The following is a 25800-nucleotide window of genomic DNA, read 5'->3' on the forward strand; positions in this document are numbered from 1 at the left end:
ATTCCTAGCAGTTTTTCCTATCACAAACCCCTATATCCTCACTGCTTCTATAAATATCACTGTCCCTATTTCAATATGTTAAGTTCTGGTTCTACACCTGAGATGTTGAGTTTCAATCTCCAGTCATAACCAATCACCTCAATTATATTTGGGAAGTCTTCTCCAATTAAGTCAATCTGATGGAGCCTATCCCCCTTCACCCCTGCCCCAGCCATAGAGCCAGTCTTTGAACTTCTAAACAGTCCCCTAAACAAAGAATCATGGCATTTTAGACCTGAAAGAAAACTCAGAAATAAACTGAGTTTAAACATTTTTAGTACATTTCATACATTTTAGGATGTATGAAATCAATTTTACATCATCATCTCATACATAAATAACTTAAACAAGTTTCATGAAACAATACTATGTGAACACACTGAAAATTACTATTGTATTCCATTAAAAGAAATTCAGGTGCTATCCACTAAACGGATTTCATAACCCAATACTAGCATGGAACCACTAGTCTAGTTAACATTAGTCCAAACTTCCATTCACTGATGAAAACCCTGGAGCTGATAGGGTGCCTGGATGTCAGTCCTTATGAGTCTGCCTTCGGCTGAGGTCATGATCCTGGGGTCCTGGGATCCAGCCCCCAGTCAGGCTCCCTGCTCAGCAGGAACCCTGATGCTCCCTCTCCCTCTCCCCTGGCTTGTGCTCCCTCTCTCAATGACACAAGTAAATAAATAAAATCTTGAAAAAATAAAGAAAAAAAAAACTGGAGCTAGGCTTTGAGGTAAGTTTTCCAGCCACAAGACGTCTGTCCATAAAGTTAAATTCAGGTCTGATAAGTGCCACCCAGACCCGCGTTCTTTATACTACACACCTTCCCTGCCCAGTCATGACCGCTCAACCACACCCCGTGCCCAAACACAACCCTGCAGTACCGTGTCCAGGCACGGAGCCCACACTGTTGTCCAAGTCAGCCCCTCAAAGTTACTGCTCCTGAGTCAAAGATCCGCCCCCCGTCCCCCCCCGCCCCCGGCCGCTACTTCAGGTTCCCTTAGATCGGATTCCCTGCACAGTCACTCTCCCTCCACCCGGAGTCTCCTCCGGGGCACTGTCTCAGACTTTCTCGGTCATGGTCCTCTCGAAGCCTCTGCCTCGTGCTCTCCGAGGTCAGAGTCCCTTCGCATTCACCGCTCCTGGGTCGCACACTCCTCGCAAGCAGCTACCTCTCGGTCACAGTCCCCTGCTGTCACTGCCCAGGGTCACAGCAGCCTCATAACCCCTCCTCGCACTCCCCTCGCTTTCACTAACCCAGTCTTCAGTCAGTCTCCTGGCGGTCCTAGCCACATAGCGTGTCCTCTCAGAGACAGCCGCGAGGAGATGCACACACCGGATCCTCACCTGCAGCTCACGCTCCGCAGGCCAGAGTCCCGGCGGCTTTCTCCCAGGCGCCGCGTCACGGACAAGGGAAGTTGAAGAGATTGCGGGGAGACGCCCGGGAAAGGCAGCTGACGGAACAGCGGCCCGGAAGTCCCGCCTACTGCCCGCCTTCTTGTCAATCCGACTACGACATTTCCCTGAAAACCATGACCCCCGACTCAGTAGTTCCGCCCTCCAAAGGGATGGCGTGGCTGAACAGAGAACGCCGGACGCGAGAGATGAGGTGGCTGAGGGCCAGTCGCCATGCGGAACTGCAGTTTGGGGTGAAGACGCCTCCTCGTGAGGAGTTGCGGCCGTGGACTGTCGCGCGTGCTTGCTGCCAGTCGGGGAGGACCTGTCCTCTCCGGCCTTTCCGCCCGGTCCCGGGCGTCTGGCGCAGGGCAGGTGGCCGTGACGCCTTCCGCCGGAGACCCCTCGGCCTGCGGCTGCTTCACCCCAGTGCCAACCTTGCCCTAATTGGTCACGAAGGGAGAATTCCTGTCCGTCCGCCCAGCCCTGTGGTGACCTGTAGCTGGTCCCAAACCCTCGTTTCCGTTATTTCTGACTCAGGTTGGCTCACCCGAAAAATGATTATCAGCCGAGGTCCAGTTGAGCAGGAGCGGAATCAAGGGAGGTCAGCTTGTAGAAAACCACATGTAGTAGGGTATCTGGTAGAGAAAAGTTTTCCTTTGCTAAGATGAACCTTTGGAGGGGTCACTTTTTTTTTTTTTTTTTTTTTTTTGACAGAAATCACAACTAGGCAGAGAGGCAGGCAGAGAGAGAGGAGGAAGCAGGCTCCCCGCGGAGCAGAGAGCCCGAAGGGGGCTCGATCCCAGGACCCTGAGATCATGACCTGAGCCGAAGGCAGAGGCTTTAACCCACTCAGCCACCCAGGCGCCCCCTGGAGGGGTCACTTTTGATTCCACAGATGCAAGACAAGCAAATACCCAATGTTAAGGGAGAAGAATGTAAAAGAACTTATATTTATTACTGTTTTTTGTCTACATGCTTGACTTGAAAGTGGCTGAGAAGAAAAGTGGGTGGATACACTCAGGACTGTGCTGAGGAGCCCCCAGGGAGAAACAGGATTTAAACTGTAACCCTTTATCTTTTGAATTTCAAATAGTTACTTGAAGGTGGCTTAGAAACTAAGGTGCCCCCAATAAGGGCTGCTAGCTGGAGAAGACGCCAGGGGCTACAACGGGGAACATCACTATAAAGAGAGTGGGAGCTTGGATAGTAACCAAAATAATCTCCAAGTTTCAAAGGAAGGACCGATTTCATACACAACTTGGACACTGTGTCTGACAGTATGGCAGGCCCAGGAGAAAATCAATGTGCATCTCACCTAATAAGCTGTGTAAGGTGTAAAATAGCAACAGCAAAGCAGAAACAATGGATAGGAGGTAAAGACAATTTAGAATGTACCAAAAAACCTTTACGCACAAATAAATTCATGCCAGTGTTATTTATAATACTGAAAATTTATAATCAGTCCCTTAATAAGGAAATGGCAACAGTTACCGATGGTATAGCCTAGTGGAGTGAGTGCAGCTATTAAATTATGCTTATGAAAATCATAATGGAAGTAAAATGACATTAAACACTGTGCATGACATTATGAGCAGTGAAAAATCAGGGTATGAAATTGTGTATATGATTTTTTAAAACGCTGAAAATAAAAACACACTGGCAGGAAATATACCCAAATATTTACAATTGGTTATGTTTGAACAATTGAAATATGAATTTTCCCCACTTTCCAAATATAATTAAGAACATATTACAACACAATCAAAACACTAAAATATAAGGCCTAAAACTGAATAGACTCAGTTGCCAAAATGCCAAATTATCTTTATTTTGTTGAGATATTTAACAATATAAAAAAGTTTATATTTCTTCACGGTCATGTTTTTACCCAACTTTTCAAAGATTCAATAGTAGAAACAGCCGAATGCCGCTACAACACAGAATAAACTGTCCTAAAAAGCAAACAAAACAAAACACACACAAATCCAGAACGTTAGTACTAATGAAGGGCTAAAGGGCAGCAAAGGCAATTGAAATGAACAACATCTCAGATCTTTGCCAGTTTTCAATCACAAAGGTTTTTTCCTTCAATATACAAAGGGTTTCCAGAATATAGCTATAAAGTTGCTTGCTTCAGGGTAACTACAAAATTGCTTGCTCAAAGGGTAGGATGGGTAAAGAATTAGACTTTCTGAAAGTAGAAGTAAAATGCAAACTAATGAACCTCATGTAATTCATATCCATAAAATGAGTAGTCCCATTTTTCCTGATTTATCACAGAAATAACAATATGAAATGTTTTGAGTTTCTTGGGAGTAAATGCATAATGATATTATATCACAGATAAAAATAACAGCATCTTGGGGAGGCTCAGTCAGTTAAGCATGGACTCTTGATTTTTGACTCAGGTCATCATCCCAAGACCATGATCAAGCCCCACCTTGGGCTTTGTGCTCAGCAGGGAGTCCGCTCAAGATTCTCTCTCTTCTTCTCCTCCTATGCGTTCTCATTCCCTTTCAAATAAATAAATCTTAAAAAAAATATAACAGCACCTTGTCATAAATTCTGGGTCAGGGCAAATGGCATCTGGGTGTTTGTTCTTAATTGATAAAATCCATTTATCTATCTTTTAACTCAATCACAGTTCAACTTGTTGAGACACTTTTTAGGTAATTATTAGAGGAGTTCCACCTACCTCAGTGACTCCTGAGACCAGCAAATCTCACCTCCAGCCTGGTACTACTGGGAGAAAACAATCTAAACTCAAATACCTGATTACTAACCAAAGCAAAATTCTTTGGTTAAGCCCAGGTCCCTATATCCTTGGGTGGGAGAACCATGAGCTATGTTCTACAATCGTGCTATCAGTGGTGAGAAACCTGTTTTGTTTTGTTTTGTTTTGTTTTTTTTATTGTCCAGGCCTTATGGACTGATACTTTTGTAAAATACAATAAAAATTAGTAAGTGGGAAAATGAAAAAAGAAACATACAAAATACAGCCTAAACTTTTTACTATTAGATTTATCAATATAAAATTACTTTGTCCAATTCCTGTAAGAGTTTTTAACCTCTTACACTCTATGTACCTTTCTTATGAAGGATCTGTGACCACACAGCGTAAGGACTGGCAATGGTCTATGAATTCCACTTTGGCTGTTCTACAGCACCTCCCAGAGTTCACCATGCCTGTCTTATTCAAAATTTTATCCCTCGCACCTCCAGGGGAGGCTGGCACCTAATGGGAGCTCAGATTATTTGCTGAATGATTGAATTGCATTGTATAAGGATTCAGTAACTCCAAAAAGCAGGAAAAACCATCACCTTAGCTTGACCCTTCCCCTGGAGAGCTGACAAGTGGGATTTCCATAGTACTTCCTACTATTCAGCCCTTGTTCCCTAAGGGAACTCAACTCCTAAGGGAGTTGAACATAAAATGAAACTTTGGTAGGACCATAGAATTTTAGAGCTAAAAGGTATCTTAAGATGACATCAACACAAGCAACTTCCAAACCTGGCAGTAAGCATAATCATGTGGGTAACTTTTTAAAAAATTCAGATTCACTGATTTAACACCAGACTTATTTGATCAGAATCTACTTGTGTAGGGTCTTGGCATCTGTACTTTAAACAAGTCCACCAAATTATTTTTAGGCAACCACAGCTGTTCTTTGGGAAAATCTAGTACAGCTTCCTAATGTTACTTGATACAATCAGAAAAAAGTCCAATGACACCTGAAGTCATTCAATTAGAAAGTTACCGAGCTGGAAATGGAATCCCTCTCCTAATTCACTCAACCAAGTTTCTGTTCTATTCTACTATACTTTAATTCTGAGTCTACTAATTCACAACCTAGGGATCATTTCTGGAAGCAAGTATAACAACATATGATTAAAATATATAAAACATTCAGCCAATAATGTACCAGTGTTTAAATGAAATCTCTTTTTAAAGATTTCTCTTTTGCTTAGTTTTGAGAAATAGCTTTAAGATAAAATAATTAATTTTATTACTGAACGAAAATCATCTTTGCTCATGAATCCCTGCCACCCCAATTTCTTTTTTTTTTTTTTTTTTTTTAAGATTTTATTTGAGAGAGACAGAGAGCACGGGTTGGGAGCAAAGGAGAGGGAGAGGGAGAAGCAGACCCCCTGATGAGCAGGGAGCCTAATGCATGATTTGATCCCAGGGCCCTGAGATGATGATCTGAGCCAAAGGCAGATGCTTAACCAAGTGAGCCACCCAAACACCCCCCTGCCAACCCAATTCTTTATAGTTAGCCAAGTACCACATGTCTGTTAGCACTAAATAATACAATATTCTCAAAATCAAACTTGTAAAGAACTTGTATATCATTTGTACACCTACAAGTCTCCCTTTGGGCAACACATTGGATTTCTTCTGCTTTAGTAACACAGTAAAGGAACAGTAAAATCATTTCATCCAGGAGTCAAAGACATCTAAAACTAAAGTGTTCTCATATCTTAATAATATTAATTTGACTTGGAATGTCCACATGTCTTTGGAAAGGGAAAAGAGGCTTTCAAATAGACTTACATTCATGAAAACATCATAAGTGTAGTTGTCAGTGTCGGCATCCCAGAAACAGCGAGCAGCCATGCTGAAAAGTCAAAGAATGAAGAATTATAAATAATATAACAAGGATCTGAACTATATCTATTTGCCATGAGCAAAAGTTTTCTTGAATACATTTTTTAATTTAAATTCAATTAGCCAAATACAATACATCATTAGTCTTTGATGGAGTGTTCAGTGATTTATTAGTCGCATATAACACCCAGCACTCATCAGATCATGTCCCCTCCTTAATGCCCATCACCCAGTTACCCTTTCTCCCCCACCCCCCTCCCTTCCACAACCCTCAATTTGTTTGTTTGTTTTTTAAGATTTTTATTTATTATTATTTTTTAAAATTTTATTTATTTATTTGACAGAGAGAGATCACAAGTAGACAGAGAGGTGGACAGAGAGAAGGGAGGAAGCAGGCCCCCCGCCGAGCAGAGAGCCCGATGTGGGGCTCAATCCCAGGACTCTGGGATCATGACCTGAGCCGAAGGCAGAGGCTTTAACCCATTGAGCCACCTGGGCACCCCAAGATTTTTATTTATTTTAGAGAGAGAGAGCACAAATTGGGAGGAGAAGAGAGAAGCAGGCTCTCCACTGAGCTAAGAGCCTGATGTGGGGCTTGAACCCAGGATCCTGGGATCATGACCTGAGCCAAAGCCAGATGTTTAACCAACTGAGCCACCCAGGAGCCCAAACCCTCAGTTTGTTTCTCAGAGTCAAAAGTTTCTCATGGTTTGTCTCCCTCTCTGATTTCTTCTCTTTCAGTTTTCCCTCCCTTCCCCCACAGTCTTCTGTGCTATTTCTTTGATACATTCTTATAGATGAGTGCTTCCAAACCTTTTCATGGGTTGCCACATAGAAAATCCTATTTGTACAGCAGAATATACTGGATAAACTAGAAGGGACTGAAATCATAGATGTAACTGGAGGCAACAGCCCAGGGACTCTTAACAACCCCAGCTCTGACCAGCTGCCTGACAGTTTAAGTGGTCAATACCTTGAGTCTTTGGTATTTTGGATGGGAAGTTGTTATAGATTACTTCAGCCAAGATATTTTTGTGTAAATTTTAGAGGAAATACTACCTAAGACTTATGACTGATATCTTGCACAATAATATAAAAAAGTAGGTCTGGAAAAGACCTAATAGATTATTTTGTCCACTGTGATCATTTTGTCGAGTTCCAGAAAAGAAAGGGACAAACTCTGAACTAGAACTCAATCTAACTAGTTCTAACCCCAGTATTCTCTCTACAGAATTACTACACTGCCTCTGAATTCTCAATTTAACCACTATCTCCCCAAATCTTGAGAAAGATAGAATGTTAGGCAAAATAAAAGTCAGTTAAAAAATGGAAACAGTTTGGGGTGCCCGGGTGGCTCAGTGGGTTGAGCCTCTGCCTTCGGCTCAGTCATGATCTCAGGGTCCTGGGATCGAGCGCATTGGGGCTCTTGCTCAGCGGCAAGCCTGCTTCCCCCTCTCTCTCTCTGCCTACTTGTGATCACTCTCTGTCAAATAAATAAATAAAATCTTTTTTTAAAAAAATGGAAACAATTTTATGGGGCACCTGCCTGGCTCAGTGGTGGAGTATATGACTCTTCATCTTGGGGTTGTGGGTTCAAGACCCATGTTGGGTACAGAAATTACTTAAAAATAAAAATTTTAAAATAAATAAATAAATAATGGAAATAACTGAAATGCACAGTAGTAAGTGGTAGAGGAAATCATGATATTTTATGGCAATGAAATTCTATGTAGCCATTAAAGAGATATTTTTCCAAAAACCTTACAAAAATATTTACAAAATTTACAAAAAATGAAAATATGTTCACAATACAATGTTAAGTGAAAAAAGTAATTACAAATGCTTTTACACTTTTAAAAATGTAGTATGAGTCATCACTAAAATTTATTGAGCACTTAACTTTGTACCAGCCACTGGTCTAAGTGCTTTACATGTATTGACTCACTTAATCCTATGAAGTAGGTACTATTTTTTAAAAAGATTTCATTTATTTATTTTAGAGGGAGAGAGAGAGCAGGGAGAGGACCAGAAGGAGAGGGACAAGCAGACTCAGAGCTGAGTGCAGAGCACTACACAAGGGTTTGGATCCCAGGACCCTGAGATCACGACCTGAGCTGAAATCAACAGTCAGCCACTTAACTGACTGAGCCACCCAGGTGTTCCTGCTATATTATTAAACCCATTTAATAAATATGGAAACTGATTTATCAGACAAACTAAGTAAACTTGCCAAGGTCAAACAAATAGTGACAAAGCGGTCCTTGAACCTAAGCAGTTCAGCTTCAGGTTATAGAGAAAGATACACATATATCATAATGATATTGTTTTTTTGGTGTTTTTATTTTTTTAATTTTTTAAAAAATATTTTATTTATTAATTTGAGAGAGAGTGTATGAGCAAGGAGAAGGTCATAGAAAGAAGCAGACGCCCCGTGGAGCTGGAAGCCTGATGCAGGACTCGATCCTGGGACTCTCAGGATCATGACCTGAGCTGAAGGCAGTCGCTTAACCAACTAAGCCACCCAGGCGCCCATGGTGGTTTTTTTTTTTAAAGCCTTCCTCAATATTCTTTTATTTTAAACTTTTTTTTAAGATTTTAATTTATTTATTTGACAGACAGAGATTACAAGCAGGCAGAGAGGCAGGCAGAGAGAGAGGGGGAAGCAGGCACCCCATCGAGCAGAGAGCCCGATGCAGGGCTCGATCCCAGGACCCTGAGATCATGACCTGAGCGGAAGGCAGAGGCCTCAACCCACTGAGCCACCCAGGCGCCTCTTTTGGTGTTTTTTTTTAACTAGGCTTCATGACCAGTGTGAAGCTCAACATGGGGCTTGAACTTACAACCCTGTGATCAAGATGTAAGCTATCAAGAGTTGGATATGCCTAATTGACTGAGGGACCCAGGTACCCCCAATTCATTTTGGGAAATATTTGTGTTGTTTTTTTTTTTTTTAATAGAAAGTTTTGCATAGACCAAATCTCCAATCTTAATATTTCACATTTTCTTAAGTCAAAAAAGTTCTACCTATACCTATTTCTTTTCAACTGCAACAGTAACAAATGTGAAATAAAATTAACCTTCTTAATTTATCACCAATAAGGATTTATTTAGCAACTACTATATGTCCTAAAAGAATAAAACCTGTCTCAATCCTCAATCCCATGAAAATTAGGTGAAAAAATTAACACATAGAAAGAATAAGTTAATGTATAGTTAATGCTAATTTATAGGTTATCAGGATTCAAAAGAATTGTAAAGCCTGTCTAGTCCAAGTCAGTCATGTAACATTTGAACTAAATTTGTAGAAGTGCTACATTAGTTAGAGAATTTAGACAGGAGAAAAAAAAAAAAAAACAGAGAACAGTTCATGAAGGAAGTGGTAGTTAAGCTAAGTAGAACCAAGTGAAGGCAGGAATATAAAAATTTACTTGACAAATATTTGTTGAGGGTCTGTTATATGTGAAGGAAGTGCTAGGTGCAAATGATACAGAAATACATAAAACACAATCTTGCCTTCAAAGTGCAGTCTGTATTTACACCATTTGCCAATAAAAAAGAACCAGTGCTCCTCAGGGAAATGATCAATTCAAAGTGTAGGGCTAGAAATGTGTAAGATAAACCTGAGACTTCTGGGTCACACCCAAAGTTTTGCACAGACGAATTCTCTTGTCTTCCACCCAAAGATGAACTTTGGGTCACACCCAAAGCCTGGGCTATACAGAAAGAAAAAAATGCTATATTTAAGTATATATAAAGTATACATATTTGTGTCAAAAGGACTCAGAGGTATGATGGAACACTGTGTAACAGGCCAGTGTTCCCACCAAGATTAATTAGCAAAGCTGGATAAAATGAATCAGAATGCAGCTGGAGTAAGACTAGGGGAGACTTAGGGCTATGGAGATAAAATTGGACACTTGAAGGACCAAAAGGAGAAAGTGTAATGAGCCTGTCACATGGTAGGTTATCCCCTTAAGACATGTGTTGAATTCTGAAACTGAAAGTCAAGTGTGGTAGGCAAAATTACGGCCCTCTCAGCAAACATATCTATGTCCTAATCCCCAAAACCTGTGAATATGTTACCTTATATGGCAAAAAATAAAATAAAAAGAATTTTACAGATATATGATTAAGGATTCTGAGATGGGAAGAGTACCCTGGATTATCCAGGTGAGTTCAATGTCATCATAAGGGTCCTTATAAAAGAAAGGTGGTGAGAGAGTCAGAGGAATATTTGAAGATGCTATGCTGCTGGCTTTGAGGATGGAGGAAGGGTTTATAAGCTAAAGAATGCAAGCAATCTCTAGAAGCTGGAGGAGGCAAAGAAGTGGATTCTCCTCTACAACCTCCAGAAGGAATGCAGTCCTTCTAATACCTTGATTTTAGCTGAATGAAACGCATTTTGGATTTATGATGTCCAGAAATGTAAAATAATATTTTATGCCACTGTGTTTGTGATGAATTTTTTAAGTTTATTTACTTATTTATTTATTTTTTTTAAAGATTTTATTTATTTATTTGACAGAGAGAGATCACAAGTAGATAGAGAGGCAGGCAGAGAGAGAGAGAGAGAGAGGGAAGCAGGCTCCTTGCTGAGCAGAGAGCCCGGCGCGGGACTCGATCCCAGGACCCCAAGATCATGACCTGAGCCGAAGGCAGCGGCTTAACCCACTGAGCCACCCAGGTGCCCCTTTACTTATTTATTTATTGTCATCGCTACACCCAATGTGAGGCTCAAACTCAAACTGTAAGATCAAGAGTCACACTCTCTTCCCACTGAACCAGCTAGGTGCCTGTGATAACTTTTTGCAGCAGCAATAGGAAACCAATACACTAAGGAAAAAACGTTGAACTACAGAGTAGTTTCATACTGAGGAGACAAATATAAAAGTCAGTACCTGATGGGGGTGGGGTCTCAATGAACATTTCAGGTTCTTAGTTGAAAGATCTGGAGGGCTACATTCAAGAAAGAAGGGTGGGGACGCCTGGGTGGCTCAATGGGTTAAGCTGCTGCCTTCAGCTCGGGTCATGATCCCAGGGTCCTGGGATCGAGTCCCACATGGCCTCCTTGCTCGGCAGAGAGCCTGCTTCTCTCTCCACCTCTGCCTGCCTCTCTGCCTGCCTGTGTGCTCTCTCTCTCTCTCCTTCTCTCTGACAAATAAATAAAAAAAATAAAATATTTAAAAAAAAAAAAAAAGAAAAGAAGGGTGAACTGAAGGTAGAGAGAGTCTCAAATCAAAATTGCCACCTAATCAGGGACGCCTGGGTGGCTCAGTTGGTTAAGTAGCTGCCTTTGGCTCAGGTCATGATCCCAGCGTCCTGGGATCGAGTCCCACATCGGGCTCCTTGCTCAGCGGGGAGCCTGCTTCTCCCTCTGACTCTGCCTGCCACTCTGTCTGCCTGTGATCCCTCTCTCCCTCCCTCTCTCTCTCTCTGACAAATAAAAAAAAAAAATTTAAAAATCTTTAAAAAAAAAAAATTGCCACCTAATCTCAACTCTGCTTAGCCTCTGACTGGATTAAGGTAAGCGGTCCATAGTCTACCTGAATGGAAAAGGAAAGAGTAAACTCTTTCTGGAAGAAAATAATACTATCTGGAGGTTCTACAGTTTTTTCACACAATGTCCAAGATTTAAACCAGGCATGCTGAGAGCCAGAGTCACATAAAGGATTACCAAGGGGATAAAAAAAGTCAGTGGAAACAGAATCACACATGATACAGATAGGAGAATTAGCAGACAATGACTTTAAAATAACTGCTATGACCAAAATGCAAAAAGGGAGGAGAGAGAGAGGATGAAAAACATAGATAAAAAATAATTTCACTGGCCTCACTGACTGCTCCTGGCGGGTCCAGGAGGTGAGGCAGCATGCGTGGTACTAAGGATGGTCAGAACTGTGACCAGAGCACTTGTGAAATGCACAAAAGTGCAAAGACCGAAGAAGAGGAACATGAGGACACTCTGGATTAATTGAACTACAGCTGCCTCCCAGGAACATGGCTTGAAGTACCCAGTATTCACTGTCATTTTAATGATGTGCCAGGTGGAGATCAGCAGTAAAGTACTTGTGGGTCTAGACATCTGTGAACCAAAGACTCTTAAATCTGTGGCTGCTTTGACCAAAAGGAGGTGACAGGTAGGATTTGCTGCTGCCTTGGGCCATAGGATGGAGCCTGAAAGCATATTCTCCAGAGTGGTGCAGTACCACTGAGGTACACTGCCTGCCCTTTCCAGTTGAGTGTCTTAAGAAAAGGTTTTTCCCCCCTGATGATCACAATAACTAAAATGGCGACCAAAAACTACTTGTGAATAATATGTAAGTTTGATCAGCAATATCTTAATTTACATTTTAGTAACAGACATGAAAGAAAGGCCCCTTCTTCCCTCATCGGGGCAGATTCAGAAATCTCTTACACAAATTCTTCAAATAAAGCTCATGCCTGTGTGTCTGGGTGCCTCAGTTGATTTCACTAATGAATTAGAATCTATAAAAAAGAATCAAATGGGTATTCTAGACCTGAAAAATGTAATAACTCATATTAAGAATTCAGTCAGTGGACTGAATAACAGATTAGACACAACAGAAAAGAGAATTAGTTAACTGAAAGGTCAATAGAAAAATATCCAAAAGGAAGCACAGAGAGAAAAAATAAAAACCAAGAGAAGAGCATAAGAGACCTGTGGAATATAGTAAAAAGAACATCTCAATCCAAATATAGGTAATTGGAGTCCAAAAAGAAGAACATAGCAGAAGCAATATTCAGAAAGTCAATAGCCATACCTAGTGCCCAGATGTTAGTTTCTAATGCCATTCTCCAATAAAATGAACCAGAGCTCCTTGAGAAAATGGCTTATTATAGGGCTGGCATTGGGAATTAATATGATGAAGTATCCTATAGTGCCAGTAAGTAAGGACGTGCTCAAAAAACGGGGCGCCTGGGTGGCTCAGTGGGTTAAAGCCTCTGCCTTCGGCTCAGGTCATGATCTCAGGGTCCTGGGATCGAGCCCCACATCGGGCTCTCTGCTCCACGGGGAGCCTGCTTCCTCCTCTCTCCCTGCCTGCCTCTCTGCCTACTTGTGATCTCTGTCTGTCAAATAAATAAATAAAATCTTAAAAAAAAAAAAAACCCACAATAGGGGCACCTAGGTGGCTTAGTTGGTTAAGTGCCTGACTCTTGATTTCCGCTCAGGTCATGATCTAGGGATTGTGAGATCAAGCTCTGTGTCATTCAGTGTAGAGTCTGCTTAAGGATTCTCTCTTTCTCCCTTTCCCTCGATCCACCCACCCACTCACACTCTCTTGCTCTCTTTGTCTCTCAAATAAATAAATCTTAAAAAAAAAAAAAAACCCACAATAGTAGGGTATACCAAAGTGACACAAGAGGCAACTGAAAGAGTTGCCAATGGCCAAAGTTGGGACATTGAGCAATGAAATAAATAACGTAGCACTAGATTATAATCTAAAGTACAAAACTCCTGTAAATAATAAATAAATAAATAATAAAGATACAATTAGCAAATGCCAGACTGTAGGAAACTCTACAGGACAACCCCATTTCTTCAACAATTAAATGGCAAGGTAAAAAAGAGAGAAAGAAAAAGAAAGTAAAAGATTAAAAGAAATTTAAGAGACGTATTGTTTAAAAGCAGTAGGTGGCCTTTATCTGGATCCTTTTTTTTTCTACAAACTGTAAAAAAGAATATAAACACATAATTATGTGCACACAAATACACATACATACACAGCTGATCCTTGAACAACTTGGGTTTGAACTGTACAGATCCATTTATGTGCAGATGTTTTTTCAATAAATAGAGTACTATAAATATATTTTCTCTTCCTTTTGATTTTTTAAATAACACTTAGTAACATTTTCTTTTCACTAGCTTATTTTGTTGTAAGTGTATAATATCTTTATAAAATATGTGTTAATAGACTGTTTATGTTATCAGTAAGGTTTCCAGTCAACAGTGGGCTATTAATAGCTAAGGTTTTGGGGAGTCAAAGCTATATGCAGATATAAAAAGTTATTTTTGACTGTGCAGGGGTTGACAAGCCTAACCCCATACTGTGCACAAGAGTAAACTGTATTGTATAATATTAAGGATCAACAATATTTTAGATGTGATGATATATTATTATGTTAAAAAGGGATATTGTATATTAGAGATGTTGTATACTGTTGTGTTTACAAATGAAATGGTACAATGACCGGAATTTGCTTCAAAATAATCTGGTGGGACAGGGAGAGTAGGTACAGGCGTAAATAAAACAACATCCAGACGTGCTGACAAACTCTGAAGCTAAGCAATAGAAAAAAGGGAGTTCCTTGGTCCCTGTATGGAATTTTAGATTATAAAATTTCTAAAAAGGAGGAGAGTGACCTTGAATGCTATGCTTTAGAGTTTGGCCTTATCACGTTTTACAAAGTGAATCATAACCAGTTTAAGGAGTTTACATTTGACAGGGTTTAAAATAAACTCTGAAAAGTTTATGGCAAGAAAATGAGGCGTGCTTCTGAAAGACCGGTCTAGTATACAAAATGAATTGTAGAGGAAAGAGACCAGCGTCTGGCCATGCTGAAAATGGGCTGCTAAGGAAGCCTGGTCTCCAGATTACAGTGCATGTGGGGGGAGAGAGTAACAGTTCAACATGACAAAAGAGGATTTCAAGGTTTTAAGCCAGAGTTAATAAAAGCTTTGCAATACTGTGAAAGACAGAGAAATTAAAATGGCAGGCAGACCGAAGGAGAAGAAGGGAGAAGAAATTTGCAACTGTATTTGAACATGTTGAATCAGAGCTGATAGAGTAGTGAGGTATTTCTTCACATCACTGAGGTGAGAAAATCTCTGGAAGCCTTCTGAGCAAATGGCAGGGGGCACCATGGTGAGGATTACTGTGCCAGAAGTCAGAAGGCCAGGTTCTATTAGTTTATCTGACACCAGCCAGATACATAATTTGGATTAAATCATACTGATCCTTGAAAGTGTCATCTATAAATTAAGGGGAGTAGACGCTAGAAAATATCCACAGTCCCTTCCAAATCTAGCATTCTATAGTAAAAATTCTCAGGGATAATATCTACAAGGTATTTTTAAAATTCATTCAACAAATACTTTAATACTTTCTTATAAAATATACTCAGTACTGGGGCACCTGGGTGGCTCAGTGGGTTAAAGCCTCTGCCTTCGGCTCCAGTCATGATCCCAGAGTCCTGGGATTAAGCCCCGCATCAGGCTCTCTGCTCAGCGGGGAGCCTGCTTCCTCCTCTCTCTCTCTGCCTGCCTCTCTGCCTGCTTGTGGTCTCTGTCTGTCGAATGAATAAATAACATCTTAAATAATAATAATAATAATAATAAAATATACTCAGTACTGTTTGCAAAGGAAAACAGGAGCTTAACACTCAGGTATAGGGAAAGACAGGAAATACAGATTTTGAACTCAACCAGCACATGAATGACAGTTTGAGGTCATAAGAATGAATGAGCTAATTGAAAAAGCAGTGGGAAGAGCAGAAGAACAAGAACTGAGCCTTAAAGAAAGCTCAGAGCTGGCGATGTAGGGGAGAAAAAGGAACCAGGAAAGGAAAGAAAAAAACAGAAGAGAAACAAGTTAGATAAATGACATCAGGGACAAAATAAACTGGAATAAATATTAAGAAATGGAAGCCCAGGAGGCCCCTGCATGGCTCAGTTGGTTGAGCATCTGCTCTTGACTCAGGTCATGATTCCAGGGTTCTGGGACGAGGCCCCATATAAAGTCTGCTTCTCCCTCTGCCCCTCTTCCCACTCATCCTTGCGAGCACAGACTTCTCTCTCTCTCTCTCTGAAATGGGTAAATAAAATCTTTTTTAAAAAATTATTTAAAAATAAAAATAAAAAAAAATTATTTAAAAAAAGAAATAGAAGCCCAGGCCAAGAACAAGAGCTAAGAAAGGACTACTAGATATGCTAATAAGGAGGTCTCAGACAATTTTAAAGAAATTAATTTGGAATGATAGGAACAAAAACCAGGCAAGAAGGAATTTAAGGAAAAAAAAAAAAGGAAGGAACTGAAGAAGAAACATATACATAGTGCCATACTGGACTTAGGAGCACATATACATAAACCCTAAAAGACCTACTGGCCTACAGATACTAGGAAAAGTGAGAAGTGAGTTACCTTGCAGAGTTCACCCACACTGTCAACCACACTGTTCTGTGCCAGGATCTTTTTGGTTCACAGCTGCATTTTGTTATACTGTCCTTTCCTCTCACTCTTACACAGATAAAATCTTACTGAATTGTCAGGATGAATAACTAAGAAGAAACATTTAAGAGTAAAAACAAGAAGGAAAAACCAACTACTCACAATACTCCTTCACCTCTTTGTTCTCCAATCACTACTTGTACCACCATTTTGTATCGGTCAAATCCCATTTCTAGAAAAAAATAAGAGAGTTATCTATAAGTAAAAGTGGTAAAGTTATTTAATGAAGGTAAATTTGCCTAGAAAGGAACATGGGCATTTAGTTCACAAGCACTGGCTGAGTAGGATGATAAGCTTGGGAGTCAGAAAGACATGAGGACAAATCTTACTTTGGTAAGTAAGTCAGTCAGCTTGCCAAGTGTGTAACCTCAGACAAGCTGTTCACTTTTTTGGTGTAAGTCTTCCTCATCTGTTCAATAGGAATATCATTACCTACCTCCTGGGAGATGTTGTGAGGTGAGATGAGATAAGATATAGTACATTGATCTTAAAAATAAAACTGTCAGTTATTTTACCAGCAAAAAAATGGGTTTATTCAAGAAGGGCAGAGAATTGTAATTCAGGACAGGAAAGCTATAGTAAAACCACAGGCAAGTACAGAGAACAAAAAAGAAGCTGGTTCTTTTTTTTTTTTTTTTAAGATTTTATTTATTTATTTGACAGAGAGAGATCACAAGTAGGCAGAGAGGCAAGCAGAGAGAGTGAGAGGGAAGCAGGCTCCCCGCGGAGCAGAGAGCCCGATGCGGGACTCGATCCCAGGACCCCAAGATCATGACCTGAGCCGAAGGCAGTGGCCTAAACCACTGAGCCACCCAGGCGCCCCAGAAGCTGGTTCTTTTACAGAGGAAAGGAGAACGTTGGGAGGACTATTATAAACAAAAAGTCCACTTAAGTAAACCAGGAGTGGGAAATGTAGTGGCTTTTCATTGCCGGAATCGTTGACAGTCTCTCATTGGCAGGGCTGTTGCTGTGCAAGGAGAAACTCTCTTCCTCCTGCTGGGATAGTAAAAGTATAGGCTCTTCCCGGCGGGCTGATAAGATGTGGAATGGTATTAGAGCTCCCCCTTCTGGTCTCCCAACTCCATTTTAGTGAATATTAATTTTCTATCTTTTTCTTCCTCTACTAATTTTCAGAAGTAATAAATAAAGCATCTAGAACAGTACTGATACATACTAGTTTCTCAATAGATTCCAGTTTCCTTCCTTTCTCTCTTACTCTAAGTCATGTAGTGTTAAGTCCCCAAAACACAGAGATAAATAAGACACTATTCTTGGGACACCTGCATGGCTCAGTTGGTTGAGCATCTGCCTCTGCTCAGGTCACAATCCTGGGCTCCTGGGATCAAGCCACACATCAGGTTCCTTGCTCGGCAGGAAGCCTGCTTCTCCCTCTGTCCGCTGCTCCCCCTGCTTATGCACGCTCTCTCTCTCTCTCTCCTTCTGACAAATAAATAAACAAAATCTTAAGAAAAAAAAAAAAAAGAGGCTCTTCCTGCCTTAAAGAACACAGAGTAGTTGGGAAGGCAAACATGAATAAAATGAAAAAGCAATATATTAATAATTCCAAGAGGCGCATGAGTAAGATACACAGGAACACAGAGCCGGAAGCTCCTTCACTTGTCTAGATAGTGGGGAAGTGGTGACCAGAAGAGATGTCTTGGAGGATGTGATAAATGAAATGAGTCTTGAAAGAAAAGTAGGAATTTACCAGACAATGTCTCCACTCTATGGAGAGGGAACAGCACGTGCAAAGGCATAGAGTATGGAGCATTCAGAAAACCATAAGCTGTTCAGTAAGGTAGAAAAGAAAACAACATACGATTCTGGAGTATAATTGTATGGCCCATCACAACTCTGCTGCTTTCCAAATCACAACTCTGCTGCTTTCCTGAAAATTCTTACTAAAACCAAATCTGAAGAGAAGAAAACTGAATGGGCATCTTTATCTTCCCCCTTTTCTAACAAAGGAATAGTGAAAACAGTTGAAGGGGGGGAAAAGGGAAAGGAAATGGACAAAGTTGAAACATAGCCAACTCTGTTTGATCAAAGGAAAGGCTCCAGGACCACATAGTAAATTAGACAAATAATATGAAGACTACAGTTCCCCTTCCAGGTAAGACACTACCCTTAATTCAGGATACTTAACAAAAATCTCAGGAGACAGAGCCCAAAACAGTGCACACAGCTCCACAGAGCTTCCTCCTTTCTCTACCCATTTCTCTACCTCCTTTTCTGATACCAAAGGAGCTAGAATATTAAATACCCAGTCCTTCCATTGTAGTTCTGAGGGAAAAAATAAAATAATCTCAGATATAGTAGATGAGTACCAATCACCCACACTGTGTTGGAACAATTATGAAAAGAGCAAATGAAAAGACCTGAAAATCACACATCAGAGTAAAACAGAAAGAAGCTGACCGGCAATATGCAATAATGCAGCAAGAAAAACAAAGAAAAGAATAAAAAGAAACAAACAAAATACTGTTTAAAAGACAAAAATAAAAACAAACAAAAGAACCCCTCAACCTAGGAAATAATATAAACCAAGGAACAAAGAGAAATTCTTCACAACTGATTTGCAGTATAGAACAACATAAGCTCATAAATTCAACAAAATAAGAACTCAATCAGATTATAAACAACAGAAAGATGAAAATGAAGATCGCAGCCATAAGACAAACTGAATACTCATACAGTATCAGTACAGACCTAATAAATTTAAAAAATAGTAAGGGACAGGACAGACACAAATGAAAACTGAATTACTGGCTTACGATAATTACAAGTAAACATTACAGGAAAGGGAAGAAAGTATGGCACAGAAAAGCTAATAGATATGAAAGACAAAGATGATTCAACGTATCAGTATTTGTTGTCCTATGGCCTAATAAATGGAACAGGAAATGTTTTCAGAGATACAAGAAAATTTTCCTGATATGAAAAAAAAATCCACAGATTGAAAGATATAAAATGCTCACTATCAAGCAATATTCTAAAAAAGCTATTGAGCATCAAGGTTAAGAATGGGATTCTTTAGGCAGAGGACATCAAGTGGCCTTAGATTTCTCTACAGTAACATTCAATGCCAGAAGATAATGAAACAAAATCTACAAAATTCTCAAGAAAATAAGTTATTACCTCAAAATACTATATACATCCAAAATATATCGATTTAAAGGCAAAAGGCAGACATCTTCAAACATTAAAGAACACAGAGAATGTAGCATTTCTCAGTCCTTTCTGAAAAAACTTACATCAAAATCTCATTGGATAAGAAACTGAGCCAAAATGGCATGATAAAAGGACTAAATAGTGAGCAACCATTCCATTTAAATATAGAATGAATGCAAAAAAAAAAATACACATATATAAGTGTACATATACAGAATGAATGCTATATCACTATGCAAAATAGGTCCAAAGTATCCCATTGTTATTAAGGTATTTATCTGTATATAAACATGGAAAAGATGTCTGATATGATGTTCACCTACTATTAATGGTTATCATTAAATATTGATATTTAAATACTGATATTTAATGTGGTGGTGGCATTTGGGATGATTTTCTAATTTTATTTTTCTACGCTGTTTAAATTTATTTATAATGGACATGTATCTTTTTCACAGTAACAACAAACTGTCATTAAAAAGTAAAAATAGGGGCACCTGGTGGTTCAGTTAGTTAAGTGTCTCCCTTCTGCTCAGGTCATGATCCCAGGGTCCTAAGATCAAGCCCAGAGTCAGGCTCCCTGCTCAGTGGGGAGTCTGCTTTTCCCTCTCCCTCTGCGCCTCTCCCCACTCATCTTCTTTCTCTCAAATAAATAAAAAATCTTTTTTAAAAAGTGAAAATAAAAATGTTAATATACAAACAGTAGTTAATTCTGGGTGATAGAAATACATAGAATTGTTATTTTCTTCTTTGTACTCTCATATTTTTTTAGTTTCTAAAAATTAAAGCAAATTAAGAAAAAGAAAAAAGTACATCAAAATATTAAATAGTAACTACCTTTGGGTAATGGAATTTTATATAATTTAAAAAATTTAAATGTATACTTTCCTAATGGTCTAGGTTAGTACAATGAAAATGTATTACTGTGACATAGACATTTTCTTCCCTCCAAAAAAATGTTCTAGTTTTAAAAAGGTAGAGAGAAAGGACTTTTCAGATGGTATAATATTATGAACAAAAGAGGGGCACCCAGGTGTACAGTCAGGTAAGCATCTGACTCTTAGTTTCAGTTCAGGTCATGATTTCATGTTCATGAGATCGAGCCCCACCTCCAGCTCCACACTCAGCACTGAGTCAGCTTAAAGACTCTCTCCCAGGGGCACCTGGGTGGCTCAGTGGTTTAAGCCGCTGCCTTCAGCTCAGGTCATGATCTCAGGGTCCTGGGATCGAGTCCCGCATCAGGCTCTCTGCTCGGTGGTGAGCCTGCTTCCCTTTCACTCTCTCTGCCTGCCTTTCTGCCTATTTGTGATCTCTCTCTGTCAGATGAATGAATGAAATCTTAAAAAAAAAAAAAAAAAGACTCTCTCCCTCTCCCTCTGCCCTGACCTCCTCCCCAGCACATGCACGCACACACACACACACACACACACACACACACACTCTCTGTCTCTCAAATAAATAAATAAATAAATAAATAAATAAATCTTTTAAAAAGAGAATGGGGGAGAAAAAGCATGAGGTATGTTCTATAGATATAGAGAGCTTAGCAAGAGTGGAGAGCTGAGTCTGGTGACTAGCTAAGGACTCAGCTGGAGAGATGAGCTGAGGTCAGACAGTGAGGGTATGAATGACAGACAGGCTAAGGAACGGATATGTTGGTGAGAAAAACAACCAAGTATGATGGGAGAAAGGAGTCCTTGTAAATTTGGATCTTTCTCATACTGGAATGTCTCAGATACTGCATGCATACAATGTTTTATTTCATATGTTTAACTTCCCCACTATCTGGAAAGACCTACAAGAGTAAAAGTTACCAAATAATTGAGAGGACTAGACATTGAAGAAAAAAATTGTGTTTAAAAGAATCCACAGCTTATGCCCATTGTTTAAAGATAGGGAAGGAGACAAACGAGTAAAATTCAATGTCTATTTCCAAGTATCACCACAAATTACCTTTTAATTTGTCTTTAATGGTTTCTGATAAATGTTTTGTGAGCTGAGGCATTTCTTCTGGAGAGTACTCAGCATTTGCTAGCTCCTCCTTAAGAACAGCATGGATACATTCTTTAACCACAGAAGGTCTGAACCTAAAAGAAACAGTGTGAAACATCTAATTGGTAACTCCAAAATTTCAATTTACGTTCACAGCGCAACTGCCCACAGCTTTTTTTTTTTTTTTTAAGATTTTATTTATTTATTTGATAGAGAGAGAGAGAGATCACAAGTAGGCAGAGAGGCAGGCAGAGAGAGGGGAGAAGCAGGCTCCCTGCTGAGCTGGGAGCCGGATGCGGGGCTCGATCCCAGGACCCTGAGATCATGACCTGGTCTAAAGGCAGAGGCTTAACCCACTGAGCCACCCAGGTGCCCCTGCCCACAGCTTTTTGTCACTACAACAACTTAATTCCTGTTTTTCATACTTTTTATTATCAAAGTGACATATACAACTTAAGAAAACAAGTCATATTCTTGATGTATATCTACAGAGTGGACCTCTCCCCTGAACTTCAGACCACATATTCCAACACATACTCCATCTGGATGTCTAATGGACAACTCAAAAGTTCATACATCCAACAGTGAGCTTCTGACCATCTCCTCTCTCCGAAATTATATTGGTCAATAGAACCTCCTTCCTTCTAGTTGCTCAGGCCAAGAACCTTGAAGTCAGGCTTGTTGACTTTCTCACAAACCACATCCTGGTTCATAAGCAAATTTTATCAGTTTTACCTTCAGAATAATCTAAAACTCAGTCACTCTCTCCACCGCACTGCCACCAGTTTGCTCCAAGCTACCTCCTGCCTGGGTTACACCAGCTTCACACAAGTCTCTGTCTCTGCCTTTGCCCCCATATCCTGTGGGGACATAGCAACTAGACTGGTCCTGTTAAAATATATGTTGGATCAAGGCACTTCTCTGTTCAAAATATCCCAAATGTTTGGGGTGCTTGGGTGGCTCAGTCAGTTAAGCATCTGCCTTCAGCTCAGGTCATGATCTCAGGGTCCTGGGATCAAGCCCCCTGCTCTGCAGGGAATCTGCTTCTCCATCTCCCCTGCCTCCCCCCGCCCCCGCTCATGCTTGTTGTCTCTCTCTCTCTCAAATAAATAAAATCTTAAAAAAAAAAAAGTCCCAAATGCTTCTTACCTCACTCAGAGTAAAAGCAACATCCTGACTGTCACTTGCACAGCCCCATATGACCTACCCTATCAAACTCTCTGATTTCGTTTTCTACTACTTACCTGCCAGTTCTCTCTACTCTGGTCACACTGGTCTTCCCTATGTTCTTTGACCACAACAGGCATGACCACCTCAGTGCTTTTGCACTTGCTGTTAACCTCTGCCTGAAGTTCAAATCTCATTCTATATGCATTGCTACCTCCCTCACTTCTTTCAAGTCTTTATTCAAAAGTCACCTTCCCTAGCCACCTTCTCTAAAACTTCAAATTGCCCTCCTACCACATCACTTTATATCTCACCTCCTGGTACTCATTACTATCTCTATGAGAGATATATACTACGTGTATATATACATATATGTGTGTGTGTGTGTGTATATATACACTATATAGTTATGTATGTACACTATATACTATATAGTTCACTTATGTATTTATCTTGTTTGTTGTCCTTCTACCCAGCTAGAATGTAAGCTATACGAGGGCAGGGATTTCTCACTGCTTTGTTCACTGTCATCTTCCCACTTCTTAGAAGAGCACCCAGCACATAGTAGACAATAAATACTTTTGAAAGGAATGGGTTATTGAATAAATGAAAAGAGAGGGGAAAATCTCCCCTAATTTCACCACCCTGAAATATGTTCACATTTTAGTTGTTTATCATATATTAAAACATAGTTTTATTTTCTGGGCTATATATTCTATTAGCTGATTTGTCTATTATGTGCCAAGTGACCAGAATGTTTTAGGTTTTGAGCTTATAATGCAGTATAATTTGGTAGCCCTAGTGGTCCCTTATTACTTTTTGGGGTGGGGTTCCTTTTTTTAATTTAAATTCTGAAGCAACCCTTATTACTTTTTAACAGTATTTTCTTTGCTCTCTTGCCTGGTTATTCTCACAGATGAATTTTAGAATCATCGACAGATTTCCAGGATTTGATTTGTTCTAAAAGGGGTTTTCCTATTACAAATATACTATATTTGGCTCTTCCCCTTAAGCCTTTCTCATTTTCAGTGACATGTCAAAAGTTTTCTTCAAACAAATCACAAATAATCTTAGAGGATTGTTCCTACATAATATATGGTAATTTTGTTCTGCTTTTGTTCTGTTTTACAACAGAAATGCAGCAAATAGCGTTCTATGCATTTAGAAACTTTTACCAAGATAACTGAACACACCTTTTTTGATGTCCACTCCACCCACCAGAAAACTGCATGAAATGTATCACATTATAACCAAAGTTCCTGGCTTCCAGTATCTGCCAAGCATTTGATTCAGCAATCTGGTTTCAAGCAACAGAGGGGCTTTTTAAAAAAAATTATTTATTTATTTATTTTTAATCTTGTGAAAATGAAGTGAGTGATAGACCCTATAGCCCTAGCGGACTGTCCTCTGCACTAGACAATAATTTGGGGAAGGCATCTCGGTGGTGGGCCAAGAACATCCGGATGATACCTAGGTAAGACTGAATGCATACAGGTCCCCCTCCCTGCAGAGGAGTAAGCGTATTCCGGCACCCACACGCACACCTTAACCCTGGAAAATGGCTGAATGGAATTCGATGCAAGGCGTTTCTTTCCTGCTCATCTATTCCACCCCTCCTTTCCTCTGCCCACATCCCGGGTCTCCTAGAGCCAACCATTCCCACTGCAAGAGCCGTAGGTGCTCCCGACGCCCTAACGCTGTAGGTCGGGTCCACAGCTGCCCAGAGCAGCTGGAGACTCAAGAAATATAGCATCCCATCCTCTCGGCTTGCCCCTTCCTCTCTAGTACCGGCCCGCCTCCTCCCCGGCTCGCCTCTAGGTCTCCGGATCACCCCACACTCCTTCCCTCCCTGCTAGACTCGAACCCAGTACCTTCCTCCGTACCAAACCCACTCCGCCACTCCCCCCAGTCCCTCCTCCGCCACCTCCATCCCCCTCCCCAGCCACCTCCTTCTCCAGTCCCGCCCCGCGACCCCAGCCCGCCCCACCTCCAGCCCCGCTCCTCCTTCTCCAGTCCCGCCCCGCCCACCCCGCAGATCCCCGTGCGCTTTCCCCACGCGCAGGCTGCCAGGCGGCCTCTGTCGACGTGACCCAGCAGCTCGTAGGACACCCCCACGACAGCTCGTCCGTTACCCGCCTTTGCTGGAAAATGGGCCGCAGAATATAGGTATTCTCGGACTCCCCAGCATTCTTCTCAGTCTCGGGCAACCCGTCGGCTGTGCCCGTAGTGAAGGACACAGGGGTGGATGAAGTCATGGCTAGGGCTTCTTGGCTTAGTGTATCGCGATGAAGGCCTGGCTGATTGCGGTAGGGAGCTGGGAAACCGTCGCCCGGGCAACGGGGCCTCCGTGAGCCCTGATGTGACGCGGCTGCGCGCTCCCAGCAAAGCAGCCCTTCCCCGCGCCTGCGCACTGGCTGCTGGGTGGGAACTGGTCTAGGGAGAGCACCTAAGGCTGATGCAGCCCTATGGGGAGTTGAAAGCGCTTTAACGCGCGTCAGGTTTTATTAACCGCGCAGGAATTTTAAGACATTGACGCGGAATCTGAGGCCCATAGAGGCTATTAAGCGGCAGGGCCCTGACTCTAAATAAAGGGTCTTCGCGCTGTAGCCTGTGAGCAAGTGCTGCCTTCATTTCTTTAGGCATGACTTTTGAACGGATATGTGTATATTTTTAAAAGATTTTATTTCTTTGACAGAGAGAGATAGTGAGAGAGGGAACACAAACAGGGGGAGCGGGAGAGGGAGAAGCAGGCTTCTGGCTGAGCAGGGAGCTCCACGCGGGATTGATCCCAGGACCCTAGGATCATGCCCTGAGCCCAAGGCAGATGCCCAACAACTGAGGCACCCACATTTTTAAACGATCGAAAAAAAAAAATCAAAGGTTTATCTCATGACACGTGAAACCTACACGTGAAATTAAAATTTCAGTATCCCCGAAGTTCTTTTGTAGCAAAGCTATGCTCTCTTGCCTGTTGTGTGGCCACTTTTGCGCTGTTATTGGTAGACTTCAGCAACTGCAACAGAAACCATATGACCCTTAAGGTCTAAACTTTTATCCGATCCTTTACATAAAAAATTAGCAGTGCCCTGTCCTAGTCCATAACTGCCAAGCACACTTCCTCCCAGCCTCACCTACACCCTTGGATCCAGAGCAAAATTCAGAAATCTG

General features: G+C 40.9%; 2 protein-coding genes across 4 annotated transcripts in view; both read right to left on the reverse strand.

Moving 5' to 3' along the window:
* The window catches only part of PCYT1A (phosphate cytidylyltransferase 1A, choline), a 63034-nt gene extending 61500 nt beyond the window's left edge, over positions 1-1534 (reverse strand). Inside the window, exon 1 of one of the 3 annotated variants that reach the window (XM_046001871.1) lies at positions 1393-1534. The gene's annotated coding sequence lies outside the window, so the exon portion shown is untranslated. Of the gene's footprint in view, positions 1-1302 lie in introns of all 3 variants that reach the window. The other 2 variants (XM_046001868.1, XM_046001869.1) reach the window with 2 other exon arrangements.
* Positions 1535-3237: 1703 nt separating this feature from the next.
* On the reverse strand, positions 3238-25016 carry DYNLT2B (dynein light chain Tctex-type 2B). The gene is made up of 5 exons (XM_046002852.1): positions 24769-25016; positions 21427-21560; positions 16405-16474; positions 5999-6062; positions 3238-3395 (listed from the first exon to the last, which is right to left on the reverse strand). Exons 1-5 carry the CDS (start codon positions 24885-24887, stop codon positions 3348-3350), a joined length of 435 nt encoding a protein of 144 aa, XP_045858808.1. The 5' UTR covers positions 24888-25016; the 3' UTR covers positions 3238-3347.
* Between the last annotated feature and the right edge of the window lie 784 nt (positions 25017-25800).

Source organism: Meles meles, chromosome 4 (genome assembly GCF_922984935.1).
Source record: "Meles meles chromosome 4, mMelMel3.1 paternal haplotype, whole genome shotgun sequence".
In the NCBI taxonomy this organism is placed as follows: domain Eukaryota; kingdom Metazoa; phylum Chordata; class Mammalia; order Carnivora; family Mustelidae; genus Meles; species Meles meles.

What these genes read in the sequence shown, in the direction of transcription:
- DYNLT2B (XM_046002852.1), bottom strand. Translation starts at nt 24,887, where the DNA reads ATGACTTCATCCACCCCTGTGTCCTTCACTACGGGCACAGCCGACGGG. An exon ending in CAAAGAGGTGAAGGAGTATT is followed by an intron (nt 6,063 to 16,404) that starts GTGAGTAGTTGG and finishes TTGACTTTTCAG; the next exon opens with CATGGCTGCTCGCTGTTTCT. An exon ending in CTTATGATGTTTTCATGAAT is followed by an intron (nt 3,396 to 5,998) that starts GTAAGTCTATTT and finishes TTTGCTTTTTAG; the next exon opens with GACAGTTTATTCTGTGTTGT.